The 17,719-nt window shown below is 32.6% G+C and overlaps 1 protein-coding gene across 1 annotated transcript; it reads left to right on the top strand.

The window, feature by feature from the left end:
* Positions 1-1,854: 1,854 nt before the first annotated feature.
* On the top strand, positions 1,855-2,328 carry LOC111891505 (uncharacterized mitochondrial protein AtMg00810-like). The gene has a single exon (XM_023887563.1). It carries the CDS (start codon positions 1,855-1,857, stop codon positions 2,326-2,328), a length of 474 nt encoding a protein of 157 aa, XP_023743331.1.
* The last annotated feature ends 15,391 nt before the right edge of the window (positions 2,329-17,719 follow it).

Below are 17,719 nucleotides of genomic sequence, written 5' to 3'. Positions count from 1 at the left end.
TTTACCTGCGTGTTCTTTATTACCAGAAATCAGATGCCACTCCGAAGCTGAAAGATTTCATCAAGCAGATAGAGCTTCAATTACGAAAGCCCATTCGGAATATTCATAGTGACAACTATTTGGAATTCAAAAACCAAGATTTTGAAGAATTCTTAACTAACAAAGAGATAGCTCATAACTTCTCTGCTCCTTACACTCCTCAATAGAACGGTGTAGTTGAATGACAAAACCGCTCTCTTTGCGAAGCTGCAAGGACTATGTTATCATTTGCTATTCTTCCATTTTACTTTTGGGTTGATGCCATCGCAGCTGCTTGTTTCACACAAAAATGCTCATTCATTAAAAAAGATTCATGATTACACCTTATGAGATTCAGAACAAAAGAAAACCTGATGACAAATTTTTCCATGTGTTTGTTTCCAGGTGCGTCATTTTAAATTCTATAGCAAAAATGACCAAATTCGATGCTAAAACTGATGAGGGCATTTTTCTGGGCTATTTTTTAACTTCGAAGGAAAATAGGGTTCTGAACAAAAAATCAAGAAAGATTGAAGAAACCTATTATGTCACCTTTCACGATAACTATATGAAGAAGTTTCAGAAAGCAGTTGTCAATATGAGGAGATCTTTACTTCAAAGAATCCTATGAAAATTACTCTTTCAAATCTCTATGAGGAATTTCTGAATCTGTTTGATGAGCCTGAAAAAACCATCTCTTCTGAATCAAAAGTAAAGGACCATCAAGGGGATGAGCTAATGAAAATTGTTGATGAAGCTGCTAAGAACATTGAAACTTCTTAGGAAATACTGATTCCAAAAGCTTCAGATCTACGTTCTCAACCTGCAACTTCTGATGCTCCATTCCAGGGGGAGTGCAATTCTTCAAACTCAAATCCTGATGTTCCAGTTCACGGGGAGGATCCAGTTCCGAATGAAGTGTCACATGAAAACTTCTAGGGGGAATGAAAATAATGACTCCAACGCACAATCGGAATTCGAAGATGCGAATGTTGAATTCAATCCAACCTTTGATCTAAACTACCATCCATTTGCTAAATGGACCAAAGATCGTCCTAAATCTCAAGTGATCAGAGTAGCATCTTCATGAGTTCTCACAAGGACATGACAAAAGGCAAATCAAACTGCATTATTTTCAAAAATGGAGTTTTGCATGTTTAGTCTGTTCAATTCTAAAATTGAACCCAAAACTGTAAAGATTGCTCTTGATCATGCTGATTGCGGTCAAGTAATGCAGGAAGAACTCAATAAATTTGAGAGAAACAAGGTTTGGAGACTAGTTCCTACTCCGAAGGATGCTTCATTTGTTGGAATGAAATGGGAGTTTCGCAACAAAATGGATAAGGAAGGCAACATGATTTGCAATGAAACATGATTTGTTGTGAAAGGATGTAGCATGGAGGAAGGTATAAACTATGAGTAGACATTTGCACCAGTTACAAGACTGGAATATGTTCGTATTTCCCTTGCATACACCGTTCACAAAAACTTTAAAGTCTATCAAATATATGTGAAGTGTGCGTTTCTGAACGGCGAACTAGAGGAGACTGTCTATGTGGAACAACCACCTGGCTTCATAAATGCAAAGTATCCAAATCATTGTTATGGTTGGATAAGGTTGTGTATGGTTTGAAACAAGCTCCAAGGGCATGGTATGAAACCCTTACTCGTTTTCTGAAACAATCAAAATTTAAACAAGGGTCAGTTGACCCAACCTTCTTTTGCAAGAAAGATGGTGACCACTTAATGATCATTTAGATTTATGTTGATGACATCATTTTCGGATCCACTAATCCTAAATTAACTGTTAAATTCTAAAAACTGATGGAAACTAAAATGAGCTCTATGGGTCCTATTAACTTTTTCCTTGGTTTAAACATTAGACAGAGTTTAGAGGGTATATTCATCAACCAAGAAGCCTACACGAATACCTTGCTTGCGAAATTCAGAATGGTGGGAGATTCAAAAGTCAAGGTTCCAATGGCTTTCGGAATGAAGCTTACACCATCCTTGGACAAGTCGAAGACATATATTACTCTATATCGACAAATGATTGGGTCTTTAATGTATCTAACATCGAGTTTTCCAGATATAATGTTTGCATTTTCTTATTGTGCTAGGTTTCAGCCGAATCCACGTGAACCTCATATGATTGCTGTGAAGAATATATTCAGATATCTTAAAAGAACCACCTTTCTCGGAATTTGGTATCCTTCCAAGTCTAGATTCTTTATGCAAGCATATTCCGATGCTGATCTTGATGGATGTGGTCTCGATCGTAAAAGAATATCAGGGGGTCTCAGTTTTTAGTTGGAAAACTTGTTAGTTGGCAATCGAAGAAGCAAACCTGTATCTCTCTTTCTACTATAGAAGTCGAATACATTGCAGCTGCATCGTGCACTTCTCAAGTTATAAGGATTCAGAATCAGCTAAGTGACTATGGGATCAACATGAAGAGGATTCCACTTTATTGTGATTCAGAAAGTGTAATCAGAATCTGCCATAATCAATGCAATACTCAAAGAAAAAACATATAGCACTGCAATATCATTTCATAATGGATCACGTTGAGGATGGAAACGTTGAAGTACACTTTGTTAGATCCTATGATCAGTTGGTTGATATCTCCACAAAGGCCTTACCTGAAGCTATGTTCAATCATATTTTACAAGGTTTCAGAATGATAGAAGTTTACTCCGTTCTGAAATCCCTTTCGTAATCGAAAATTACTATTCTCCTTCCGAGCTTTTGAATAGTTCGGATTTTACTGTTCATCAGGGTTTCAAAATGTCTCTATATATTATGTACATTTATTGTCTTCCGATTGATTCCGAGCTCCGGAATGATTAAGAAGTCATTGTTAATTTTTTTGCTTATGAATTTATTTTCTTTATTTGTTTGTTTATTTTTTTATTTTCTGTTTTTCTTTTATTTATTTTCAGAAGATTTAAAAATCAAAAATATTTTGTTTATTTCTGTTTTATCTTTTTCATAAAATCCAAGAATTACAAAAATATTTTTCTTTCTTTTCCATGTTATTTTCATAATACATTCATGATTTGAGTGTCATTTCTTGTTATGTCAATTCAAAGTGATGGGGCAGGTATAATTCCGAATCTATGTCCTAGCTAAGTATCCCTAGAAGTATGCTCCTGCATGTTGTCCTAAGCCTCTAAGACTCCATGTTTGAAGCCTTAATGAAATTTTCATTCAAATCATTTCTTCCCAATCAGGCTGAAAAATCACATAAGTCATGAACTACCTTACTCTTCTCACAAAGAGTTAAGAGTTGACTACATTGTCACTAGTTTATAGTAGAGGTACATTTTCTCCTCCGGAACCAACTTCTTATTTCTCCATCAACTTCGTATTCATAAATCGTAAGCCTTAAGACTCTCAGCATTAACTACCGAGGTTTATGGTTATATAACTTCTATGTTGATGATCATGAAATCGTTATCACCATGATTTTGAGTGAGACCCAAAAATTTGAAACCTTTTTTTAAATTAACTGTGAACAATCAAATGTTCTAGCATTTTCACCATTGAATTAATGATTAAAACCTTTTGGTTTGTACCATTATAGTGTGAAATCTCTTTTTTCTTTTTCAGTGATTTTTATGAAATGATCTCTACCTAAGATGTTTCTTCTCAAAAGATCCAAATTTTATTTTTCTTGAGATTTAAATATTATCCAGTCACTTATAGAAATTTCCAAAGTATACTTATTCTTATGGCTACACTGGTCAAACAAGTACTTCACTCTAATTTTCGAACTTATGTTGAGTTTTGGAATTTGATTGAAGCCTAAACCATCCATGCAGCCTACTTAAAAGAAGCCTTTCATTATTTCTTAATAAATAGATCATCGTAATTCGGTAGGAATCCACACAAGTACTTTCGAGTCTCTCTTGACTTAGAAGGATGAGATGGTTGCATGGGATCCATTTGAATTTGATGTCTTTTTTATTTGACATCACAAAATACCTGAAATTTATTTTTCTGTACTTCTTTTTCTTTGGCACACTCTTACACAAAAATCTTTATGATTTTTCCAATTCTTGTTCTAACTCATGTAAATTACTGTTATTCTAAGAACAGGTTGGGGTGGAGTGACATATTATTCCAAAATGTTAGAACTAAAATGGCAGTTTTTAGGGGATAAGGATTCAAATAAATCACATATAATTCAAATTCCTGACATCACGTGTGTCAGTTACCATGCCGCATGACACATACAATTGTCGCGTCTCCCAAGGTTGATTTACTGGGATATGGAACTGTCAAGCCGTTATTTTATCTCACCTATCATGATGTATATAAAGGTTTCGACGATTTATTTTCTCTTACCACTCACAAATTATTCAAACGTCTAAAGGCAAAAACCTTTTCCTCTCTCCACTGTTCATCGTCTTCCTCACTGCTATCATGACCGGATCTACTGAAACAACCTCTTTTGGTGATCAATCAACATCTGTGATCATGTTGAACTTCAAGCCTGGTCAAAATCTCATTCTTGATCTGGACTCATCTCGATACAACAAACCACTGAAGCCGATGATCAAATGTATGAAATATTCTCCACTTGCACAAGCTTTGAAATGGCATAATTTATTCCACTAGTTCATCTCTCTAAGGCGTACTTGTCTGCAACATACATTCAGGTTGATGATCTCATCACCTTTGAGGTTGTCACCAATAGGACCTCGATCAACAAATCTCTTTTCTGCAGGATGCTAGGGCTCGATTCATCTGAAGGTCTTGTTGATCCAGACTCGATTTCATCAACTGATCTCATCCAAACGTTTCACCAGATGGGATATATTGGGGATATCTCATTACTGTCAAAGTTTAGGAAGCCCGATCTTCCTCCAGTGTAGAACGAGCTATTCACATTATTATTTAAAAGCTTTTCGGAATGAGTAGCAAGCTCAGATAGTGCAAATAAGCTCTTTTGCACAATTATCTATGTCCTATACCATGGCATTAATTTAGACTATGGCTCCATCCTCTGGATACAACTCATTCAATGCACTTCGTCTTCTACTCGTAACACTATGATCTTATCTACACGTTTTTGGTTGATCATTGTTAAACGGGCATTGGTTCACTTGAAAGTCCCAATTTCGGATGATTTTATTGTTGTTGTGATTCCAATCCTTCAGACGTTGACATTTATGATGTCTGACCCAACTAAGTTCACATTTGTGGGATTGATTCCGGAGGTGATGCTTGCAAATGTGACTTATGATAATGTGATCATAAATGTGTATTGCAAGCTTCTCGTTTCTGGTGTGTACAATGTGCCAGAAGAATTGCGAAAGGTGATTGATAAGGCAAACAGACCGAAGAGGGGTGCAAAGCGAAAGGGCAAAGCTGCTCCTTCTGAAGTAGTCAAGACTCTGAAAAAGAAAGTTAAGAAGGATGCTCAGAAACCGATGTTGCCATCTCCAATGGTTTAGGAGGCTTTGGAATCCAGAACACATTAGGATCTTCGTGAAGGTGATCAAGTTCAGAATAAAGTAGATGATATTGGCGCTACTTCAGTACCACCTACTACAACTCCAATTCGGAAGGTATCTACACCACCTACTTCTTCTACCCCTATCTCTGACTTCTTTCACATATATATATATATATATATATATATATATATATATATATATATATATATATATATATATATCATACTATATTACTATATTATAAAGGAAACATTTTTTCTTTCACCACATTCATTTGAAACTCCCATGACTTTTCAAATTCTTTCTAATAAAAATTATAAGTTGGTTAATAATGTTAAATAAATATCAAATCTATAATGTAGTCATAGATAAACTAAATTTCAATACTAAAATAATATATTTACTTCTACTTATAAAGTTATGTTTTTTTTTTTTTTTTAACTTTTAACATATTATACTTATTTCATTAGTTTTAATATATTGTTGGTGCAAACCATTATCATTTTAAAGATATAATTTTGGAACAATTTGTATAAAATATTTAAATTATTAATTTGAATATAGCATTACAGGGTCAACTTAAATATAAATTTTAGTTTAACTTAAACAAGTCAAAAAATATTTTGTAAATACGTAAAATTGATTAATTGTAGTGTCCTTCTAATAATGATTATAAGTTGGTTAGTAATGTTAAATAAATATCAAACCTAAAGTGTAATCATAAATATATTAAATTTCAATTTTAAAATAATATCTTTACTTCTACTTATAAAATTATGTCTTTAACTTTTAAGATATTATACTTAATTTATTAGATTTAATATGTTGCTGTATGTAAACCATTATCAGTTTAAAGTTACAACTTTTGAACAATTTGGTAAAATACTTAAATTGTTAATTTAAATATAATATTACGATGTCAACTTAAATATAAATTTCAGTTCCACCTAAAAACCAAAGAATATTTTATAAATAGTTAAAAGTGATCTCTTGTATTGATAAATGCAAAAACTAAATTGTAATCTCAGTTTAACTACAATATTTCCTAAAGATATTTTTATAATCATTAAACGTTTTTAAATAAGTGGCTTAAAATAGCTTACTATAACAATAGTTAAAAATAACTCTATATAAATGATTATATTGTTACCTTCAAATCAAAAAACAATGTTTGATGTTTTAAATAATTATAATGACAGAAATTAAAAAATTAAGCAAAAAAATTTTAAAAAAATAATTAACAATAGCAACAACTATAAATAACATTAAATCATATATTATATTTAATTTTATTCATTTGTAACTCGCGGATATAAGTCATTCAAACAATTGAGATTATGCAGTTATAATAGATGTATATATTATCATATAATTCAAAATAATCAATATATTATATTAATTTAGTATACAAATTATTATATCAAATTTAACAACAACTTTATTGTTATATTTAAAAAAACATATATTTATAAAGACATCAACTATATAGATGCTTATGAGCAACGCGCGGACATTCGCCTAGTGTCAAAATCAAGAAAGAAGATTAAGAGAGAGAATTAGTGGATTAAACATGTCATTGTTTTATAGAAGTAGAAATATAAGGAAGAACAAAAGGTAGGATGCTATTTAATTTTTCTTTTTACATGTGTTTCATTTATACGTTTTTGTCTTTAGTATTTAAATTAACGATTTTTTCCTATACTATTATAAATATCATTCATTTTTTAGGTTTTATCATTTTACTTATGTAATTATTTTGCACAATTTGAACAAAAAGGTTCATGTCAATTTGTAAATGTAGCTGTCCATTCAATTTTCTGATAGAACGCTAAATACAACAAAAATTACAAACATTTCATGTATATTTAGAGAAACATTAGTCATGTCATAATAAAAAAAAAACTTTGTTGTAATTACTAATTGGTGATGATTATAACATTATATATATATATATATATATATATATATATATATATATATATATATATATATATATATATATATATATATATATATATATATATATATATATATATATATATATATATATATATATATATATATATATATATAAACAATGGTCACTTTGCCTTTTTTCTTTGTATATGTGACTAAGTGATGTCAAATATCATTGGAAAAATAAATTCATGTGACAAAAGGTTAAACAATAGCGATACTTAAAATTAATGTGTCTACAAATAAGATTTGTCTATAAATTATAAATAACAGTCACAATCAACAATATTTATATGTCTAAATGATAACATAAGCCACAGTAAAAACAAATTATAAGGGTCGTGAAGTGAATAATAGCGATATATATATATATATATATATATATATATATATATATATATATATATATATATATATATATATTACACTTATATTAATCATTTGATTGATTGTCTATGTTGATACTATATACGATAGTCACACTTACATACATATTTATGTCTTAATGGTGTCGATAGTTATTCTTAAAAAAATTTATGTGGCTATAAGTTAAAGGATAAACATATTTAAAAAAAATCATGTTTCTGCAAAGTACTTTTGGACATGCATTCTTTAAATCGTAGACTCTCACAAAACAATCCTTTTTGTAACTAAATAATAGCAAAGTGTGCGGTGAATAAATATTTGTATGAACATTGGATGAACAATAGTCACTAGTAAATATCACTTGTTTGTGTGTTTGGAAAGAGTATATAGCCACACTTATGGACAAAATGATTAATTGTAATATGTTTGGCCATAATTTTCTTAAATCGATGTGTCTAAAGTCTCAATAAACATTTTTTTGTGACTAAATAATAATAATGGTCACGCTAAAATTAAATTAAGGCGGTTGTTGGGTGACCAATGATCACTATAAAAAACATTTGTGTATCTTGAAAAGGTTTATGGTCACACTCAATAGAGTTAATAAACAGAACACTTAATTACGTCAAGAAAAATTGGTACCCATTAGTCACAAGTTTATAATATGACCCTACTTTTCTAGTTGCTACAACCCCTGAAATTCAATGTGGTGATATTAAACCTAAACTAACAAGACCTTTGGTGACACTTGTACCTGAAAAAAACAATCTCTAACTTAAGTATAATATCGGGTGATTACTCTTTTTAAAGTGAGGACTTGTGATGATATCTTAAAACAATTGAAAAAAAAAATCTAAAAAAAGAAACAAATCATAAAATCGAGCATAATATTATATTCGAGAGAAAAAAGTCTGGGAAAAAAAATTTTGCATTATTAAAATTGAAGTACTGATGATTAATGATTCAAATTTAATGATGCAAAATTTATTTTTTCTCCCAGATATAATATTATGCTCGATTTTATGATATGTATTTTGTTTTAGATTTTTTTTAAAGTGTTATCACGATTTCTCACTTTAAAGGGAGTCACACAAACCAGACCATATATATATATATATATATATATATATATATATATATATATATATATATATATATATATATATATATATATATATATATATATATATATATATATATATATATATATATATTAGCATTAACTTAAAACATAGTTACATAATCTCTAACATGCTCCATCCACATAAAATATGGTTATTTAAGAGTTTGCAATTATATTTTAATTGTCATAAGTAATGCGGGAATAAAGTTTGTTTGCGCGATTGAGTGGATGGTAAGAAATAATAATATTAAGACTATCCCACTCCACATCTATAACTTGATTATATCTCGTATCAAGGTTGTTTTGTCAGCAAAATAGATGAAAAAGTTAATTTTTAAATTATAACTTATTTTATTATTAATCTAATTTAAATATACGTTTAGTTATTTTAGTGATCTCATCAAACATCATATTGTAATCAGCTCAGAAGTAACCTAGATTATGCATTCCAACAAAGTCTATATTGATTCTAACTTTATGCTATTGTATGCCTTTGAGTTTTTGATGTTACAAATAGTATCATACTATAGTAGTAACCTCTCGACACATGGCGAGTTGGAGACCATGCATATCCTTAGGTATTGGTTTTTGGTGTTTAGGCATAACGTGTGAGCAAAATTTGGATATAATAGTTGCAATAAGTTCAAGTAAGAGAGCTTTAACAAATTATCGTATATGAATGATTAATAAAAGGATTGATTACCTTATAAGCACACATTACATGCCACTTGCATATGAATACAAATATCCAATTTATATTAGCAGCTTGATAATATTTTATTTTATTTCAAAGAATTATTTTTGTTAAGAAAAACATTTTTTAATTTGATTTTTTTTAAATATAAAAAGATTTAATTTATTATTTTTTTAACAAGTTGAAGATGACTCAAAGATGAACTTGAAGACAAGAGGAATGATGAAGGCGACGGGTCTATGGATCAAAGTACCATTAATTTAATAATATAATAAATTAGAAAGGTCGTTCCTTTGGATTTGATAGAACTTGTTGGTTGATTATGTACTTATTGATAGTGTTTTTAAAAAATTAAATATTGTATGTTTTGTTCATATGTACATTAGATTATAATAGTTGAAGAATTCTCTATATGTTTTTTAAAAATATTAAAATATTATATTCGTAAAACGTAATTTTTAAATCTCATCATCATCTTGTGCTTATAACCATGGTTATAATCACCTTCTCCACCAAGGTCAACGATGCTCCATGCATTGATCATCTACCTTATCTCAAGCTCACAATGCCTAGAATGGTGGGAACTGGATCGGTTCTATGGAGGTGCATGGTGTGCGATTACACATGATTGTATTGTAAAAAGCACTTAACATGTTGTTTACGTACCAGCAACAAAAGAATTAGCAACGGAAATTTTTGTTGGCAAAATATTGCTAAAAGCCAACAACAGATCATCTACCAAAATAGCAAGGGAATTGGAGATGGAATTAATTAGGGACTTAGCGACCAAATTGACATATTAGCTTGTGGCAAAACATATCGGAAACAGGTGACTTTGTCGTAGTCTTGTTGCTAGTTATTTGTAAATGAATAGTTTTTTTGTTTTAAATTCTAACCCTAATATAATTAGCGATGACCGGTCTATTAGGTGTCTAATCATATCGTAGTACTAATGAATTTACTTATATTTACAAAAACTAGTTGTGAGACCTGTATAATATACGGGTTGATTAAAACAAAATGTTAAGTACGAACGATTAAATAGAAATTTTATTTGAATTTGAAATCGAAATAAGTGAAAACTATGAGAAAAAAACATGCAAAGAATAAATTAATTAAAATTATGTGTTTAGTGTCTACTAAACAAGTTAATTATAACAAAATATTAAACATAAAGGTTTAAACTGTAAATTTATTTGGAATTGAATTTGAAATTTAAAATTTGATAGTCATTATAGTAGGTTTAATTTATGGAAAGTAAATTAATAATATATTGAAAATGAAAATTAAAGTAATGACAAGTGGAAAATAAATATATCTTAAATTATGACAAAGTGGAAAATAAATATATCTTAAATTATGACAAAATGACATGTGACTAATCTTATGAGAGAAGGACATGTGGCAAAGTCAATTTCATTTATTAGAGGAGATAATAATAATAATTTATTGGGCCAATTAAACTCTTTACATAGGTTGTTTTAAATCAACATATGACCCATAAAAAATAGATTTTCTACGTTAGAGTATAACCACATATGAATATTGGTTTAGTGGCACAGCTTGTTGCCCGTTTGCCATCTCACTCATTGTACGATGACACATGAATATTGGTTCCTAAATCCCAATGCCAATATTATAGGTTGTAAATGAGTTTACAAAATTTAACGCAACGCAGATGGGCTCATTAATTGTTACAAGGCACAACTTGTTGCCAAAGAATTTATTGAAACCGTAGGCATTGATTATAATGAAATGTCTAGACCGGTTGTTAAACCAATGACAATTTGACATGTTTCCTGACTTTCCTTTGTCATGGTTGGGAAATCCATCAAATCAATGTTAATAATGCTTTTGCATGATGATTTGGTTGGAACTGTTTACATAAACCAACCTCAAGGCTTTGTTGATTCTCTCCATCCATCTAGACCATAAGTTCTTAATTGAAAGTTCATAGGGCTTGGTTTTCTTAAATATTACACATGTTTTTCTACTTTTGGCTATACGTAATGCATCTCTACCACATCTTTATTTGACATTTCACTCATACATCTCTAATGTATGTCCTTGTTTATGCTGATGATATCATTATTACTAGGAGTTCATCGCCCGACGTATCTAACCATCGCCCGACATATCTAACCTTATATAACGACTAAATTTCCAGTTTTCTCCCAAAGATCTCAGTCGTTTAAGTTATTTCTTGGGTATTGAGGCCACATATAGTGACACTTCTCTACATCTAACTCAACATTGACATTTGCTTAACTTGTTACAACATATAAGTATGGACAAATACAAACCTATATCAACACTTGTTTGTTCCTGACGTCGGTTATATCGGTTTAGTAGGGTCCAATTATTGATGTATTTAATATATTGGCATCACTAGTCCTAAAATTTATAATGATGTTAGTAATGTTTCTAGTTTAATTATTCCCCCCCTGATTGACATTGTGCATGGGTAAAAAGGATCCCCTGGTATCTTCATCGTACGTCCTCAATGGGACTTGTTATTCAATCGTACCTCCCCTTTTTACATTCATTCTTGTTCATATGCTAATTAGATTGATTCTCCTTATGATCATTGATACACTAGTGGCTATTGCATACTTCTTGGTACTAAGCAAATTAGTTAGAGTAGTAAGAAAAAAATGTATTATTTCTAGTTCCAGTATTGAGGCTAAATATTGTGCCTTATTGATGTGTAAAATCCAAGGTTCTAAATGGCGTGAGGCGTGGCGTGGCGGCAAGGTCAAGCCTCAAGCTTAACGAGCCATGGGGAGCCATGGCGTTTTTCAAGGCGTGATGTAAGGCGGCGATTTTGTATTAATTTAAAATTATATTACCACATAAATATAAATTTATATTAAATATAAGTACTTTTTATAAGTGTTAGATCAATAACTAGTTACAAAAATTTAACGAAAACCACAATACCTGTATCACCGATTAGAAAAGACATAACAAAGAGCAAAAAACCGTGTCTCAAACGAAAAAACACGCGCCATAACACGCCATAACGCGCCATGGCGCGCCATATCACGCCTTGCCACACGCCACGCATAACAGCAACGTTATGAGGCTTTTCGTAACGGCGGAGCCACGCCTCACGCCATGGCGCGTGTCACACCCCCGAACCAGACGGTGGAAACGTCTGAGGGCTGTTGTGACTTAATTGAATACCATAACATTGAATATATATGAAACATAACATCATTCGTCACCATGCATTAATATAGTACAACCGATAAAGTTTACATTGAGTACATTGTTTTAACATTACATTCTCAAAAACAAATTGTCCGATTCATAGATAAACAAACTGCAAGCCATCACCGAGTACATTTTCCTTTGGTTCACTTGTTACCTGAGAATACAAGTATTTTGAAAAAAAACGTCAACATATGAAATGTTGGTGAGTTCATAAGCGGTATTTGAAAAGCATCATTTTGTATTATTTTGAAAACCACCAGAAAATCCGATATTTTCTAAAAAGAGTTTATGAAAAAGTTTGTGAAGATCCATAAGTATGCTTGTTTGTTTCTAAAGTTGTAAAAAAAATTGTTCATTAAACTTGTGTACGTTTCGAAAACTGTATGTATTGAAAAACCCTAGGAAAACCCGATGTTTTCCTAATGCTTTGAATTCCATGTAGTTGTAAAACCATCGCGGCGTGTAAAGTCATTGATTCCAGGCGACGTCGGATTATTGTGCATGGTGAATTGCTATAAACACGCGTTACGCAAACGACCAGTTTATAACTATACTAACGATCCCGTAGGCGTCGTCCGTACTATTCACGTAATCCAACCGCCCTGACTTCGAGTAGTCCCACATCCGAAGAGAAAGAGGGCACGAAGACCTCGATAACTCCGTTAGCCGGTTGGGGATAAAAAAAAAGAGTGCGAAGGGCCCTTGACCCGACTCGCATTAAAATAACCGACTTTACTAGCAGTACCAAAGGACCCTTGGGGACCAATAGTATAAAAGCCATTGAAAGTCCTTTTACGCTGTGTTAGATCATGTAAGACCCAACAACTCGTAAGGTTGAAGTCTTCGGGCCTAAAGATCAGGTCATGGGGCTAGCTAGGCCCAACAAACAAGATTTTACACTTTTGGGCCCAAAGATGGTGCGTCGACGTCTGTGCACTCTCACGTGTGTATTAAATTCCCAAATGTTACTTGTGTGAATCGAGTTATCGTCGTGTTAATAGTTTCGGATTGTTATTGATTCGAGACCGAATCAATTCGTTTAACAACGATTTTTGGTATTGTTGTGTATTGTATTTCGTCGGTAGTCGCAGTGCCAATATTTGATCACGATGGGTGTATTGAATTAGCCTTGAAAATTTTCTATTTTCAGCCCCTCTTTATTTTGTAAATTTACTTTTTCAACCCTTTGTATAAATAAATCTCCGGTTTAGTCCTTAAACTATTTTTCTTGGCATTTTAACATCAAAACTTATTGGAATTGATATTTTTCAGCACATTTTTAGTTGAAAACAGTTTTAGTCCCTGAAATACAGTTTTCTCGGTTGTAACCCCTCTTTTTCGCAGTTTTTACAATTTTGGCCCAAATTGGAAAATTTTTGCAACTTTGGTCCTTTTTAAATTTGAAAAGCATTTTAAACCTTAGAAAAGGACTTGAAACACTAGTAGTCCACTGTTTTACAGAAAAACACAATTTTGGCCCTTCAAAACAGAAAATTTCGCATATTGGGCCCTATTGGGCCGAAAATGTCATTTTTAGCCCATTAAGCTTGAAATTTATGTTTCTAATCCTCCAAAAAGTATATTTTCAGAAAATACATTATGGAAACTGTTTTGACTCATCTCACCCATCAGAATTCGAAATATTTCATTTTGGGCCCTTTAACTTTATATTTTTAACATTTTATGTCCAAAAATTGAGTTTTTAGCCCAAAGAAGATGTTATTAAGCCATTTAGCTATTTTTCTTGGAACACTTTGTATGTAGAAATATATTTGATGCTAGTATCATTTAACATAAAGTATATCTCGATTTTTAGGGGTTTATGGCTAGATCCAACATTATAAACACACAAAAACACACATATAAGCATAGAAATCATACAAGACATACAAAACACATATAGATCTACACTTTCACTTGTATTCCCCCCACAAAACTTATAAAATAGAAAAATAGGGAGTATAAAGCTCACCTTAGGGTGTAGTTTCGGTTTTTGAAGAAAAGATGGAAGAAAACTTGGTGATTTTTTGCCTTAGCACCCTTTCCTTGAAGATCTCGAGTTTGAGGGGTTCTAAGACACAAGATTATGATTTCATATGAGTTAAGAAGAGATTTTTGGATATAAAAAGAAGTCTAAAGTGTGGATCCAAGTTTCAACTTACCTAGATGATGATTTTTGGGAAGAATTCTCCTTGTAATGCTCTTGAATCTTCAAAATTTAGGAGAGGAATGGAGAGAGTTCCTTGAGAGAAAAGATGAGTGAAATGTTTGTGTGTGTGTTTGGGATTCGGCCGAGAGGGAGAGAGGGAAAAGAAGAGAGAGACCTTGACAAGATACTTGCTTGGAAATATGAGTTGCATGCATGGAGACCCAACAAATAAAAGTGAGGTGGCAATCCAAAGTCAACTCTTCCTTTTCCTTGGGCTTGGGCCGAGAATGGAGAGGGAAGAAAGGATTTTTGGGCTTTTTGCCCCTAAGCCCATTATTAGAGTTAGTTTGGGTGATCATTGGACTTATAAACTAAAATTGTGATTTTTATGCTTTATTAAGCTAGATTAGGTTAATCATGGATCAAAGCTTTTAATTCATTTCATTCTAGGCCCAAAATGGCCCAAAATGTTGAAATAAATGATTGTGGGTCCAATTAGAGCCCAATTAGGGTTCTAAGCCCATGATAGTCAAATTGGAAGCTTATTGGTCCATTTGGGTCCAATAAGGAAGTCCTAGTCCAAAATGGACCTAAACAAGAACTTCTAGGGTTTCCAATTGTTTGTTGACTATTTGTAGTATTTGTATGATGTATTTGATTGAAGTTTTTGATGTCATAATAATAGGTATCACACATGCTCTGAAGTTTTTGATTCAACATTTTACTTAGGTATAGTGATTACAAGACACAAAATTTCTAGTTGTGACAGCGCTCCTTGGCGCGCGCCATGGCGCGCCTTTTAGAACACTGGTAAAATCCACTATTAAGTTTATCAAATGATGTCACCAATGTTAGTGTAACACCCTATTTTTGTCTTATAGTATAAACCACCAGTTATGCAAATAGACGTCTTTAATAGAGGAATATTTAGGATAAATAGCCTTGCTAAAAGGCGTATTAATCGCAAAAATGACAGCATGCATGTAGAGGACGTCCAAATTTGACTTCATATGAGGAAGTTATGATTTTTAGAAGTTGCAGCGCAACAATGTGTTCACAGAAAACAAAATAGAAATTAGTCGATTGTTAGGAAACACAATCTAACGAGAGTTGATGTAACATCCCAACAATACGCTCCAGAATTTTCATTTTTAATATACTAATTATAAAATCATTTGTCTGAAAACAACCATAGTACATAATCAAAGTATCAATAGTCAAAACATGTCATGATAAAACAATATCAGAGTATAAATCCCAAAGATCTCATGTGCAAAAATCCTGGTATGATGCGCTGCAGTTATGTCGGCTCATTTCCCTTCGAAGTAGATGTACCTGAAACCAAAACTGAAAACCGTAAGCACAAAGCTTAGTGAGTTCCCCCATCATACCACATAACATACAATACACATACTGTCTAGCATATCTTGGTGCTGGCCTACCCTTTCAGTCTTTTTCAACTGGTAACCGCCTAGCATATCTGGGTACTGGCCTACCCTTTCCGTCTCTTTCAACCGGTAACTGCCTAGCATATTTGGGTGCTGGCCTACCCCTTCGATCTCTTTCAACCGGTAACCGGGGACTATTTCACCCCTACCACTACCACATAATACCCGAGCATATACATATACATCACATACTGCCTAGTATATCTGGGTGTTGGCCTCCCCTTCGGTCTCTTTCAACCGATACATGGTCTATCCTACCCTTCTTACCACTATCGCATATTAAAATAACATACTAGCACATAAAGCATAACAGAGAGTGGCATACCAAACAATTATCACAAAGACAATCATCTCAGCTATAATCAAATACTAGTGGGCCGACATTGGTGTCTTCGACCCACTCCTATTGGAAAGTAACTCACCTCAATAATTGGGAATTGCTGCAAAGACTCCTTCTCTGAAATCAACCCCTCTCAGACTCCTACACATAAACATTTCCTTTAATTATCCTTCTGTACTCATGACCCCATAAGGGCCAGCTTGGGTCAAAGTCAAAGTCAAAGTCAACATCCTAGTCAAATTCAACATCGCGGTTAAAATCAACATCATGGTTGACTCAACTCGCCGAGTTGGTCTATAACCTCGTCGAGTTAGATGAATCACAAAACCTTCAAATCGCGATCCAATTGTCGAGTTCTTTCATGAACTCGTCGAGTTCCTCCCTATAATAGAGTCGGGACTTTTCAACACAACTCGTTGAGTTGCTCCTTGAACTCGTCGAGTTCTTCATTCTTCAAAACCCAAAAATCATAACCAACTCGCTGAGTCATCTCGTAGACTCATCGAGTTTGCTCAGTAAACTGAAAAGGTTGGGGGACTGATATGTGCATATTTAGTGTGTATTTAGTATAGTTTTTTATTCATATATTAGCTAAATTATCGCATATTATGGACAAAAGGTACTTAAAAGTGTTAAATTATGTTTTTCAGTCCAAATATGAAGCTCGGAAGCAAAAGGAAGCAAGAGAAGCAGTTAGGAGCTCGAGAGTGGAATGAAGAAGGAAAAACACTAAAAAAAAGCTTCTACTCGTCGAGTCAGATAGCGACTCGACGAGTCCGGTCGAGGAATCAGAAGGATAATGACTCGGGATCCCAGATAGTTATCGCAATACGGGGAATGTGAGAGGGACTCGACGAGTCACCACTTGACTCGACGAGTCGGATCGCTTATTTAAAGATAACTCCACAGATCGAGAGGAGAGAGTTCTGGGACGATTCAGAAGT

The sequence above is a fragment of the Lactuca sativa genome, chromosome 4 (assembly GCF_002870075.4).
Source record: "Lactuca sativa cultivar Salinas chromosome 4, Lsat_Salinas_v11, whole genome shotgun sequence".
Lineage (NCBI taxonomy): Eukaryota > Viridiplantae > Streptophyta > Magnoliopsida > Asterales > Asteraceae > Lactuca > Lactuca sativa.
Note: the sequence above shows the minus strand (reverse complement) of the source record. Positions and strands in the feature narration are given on the sequence as shown.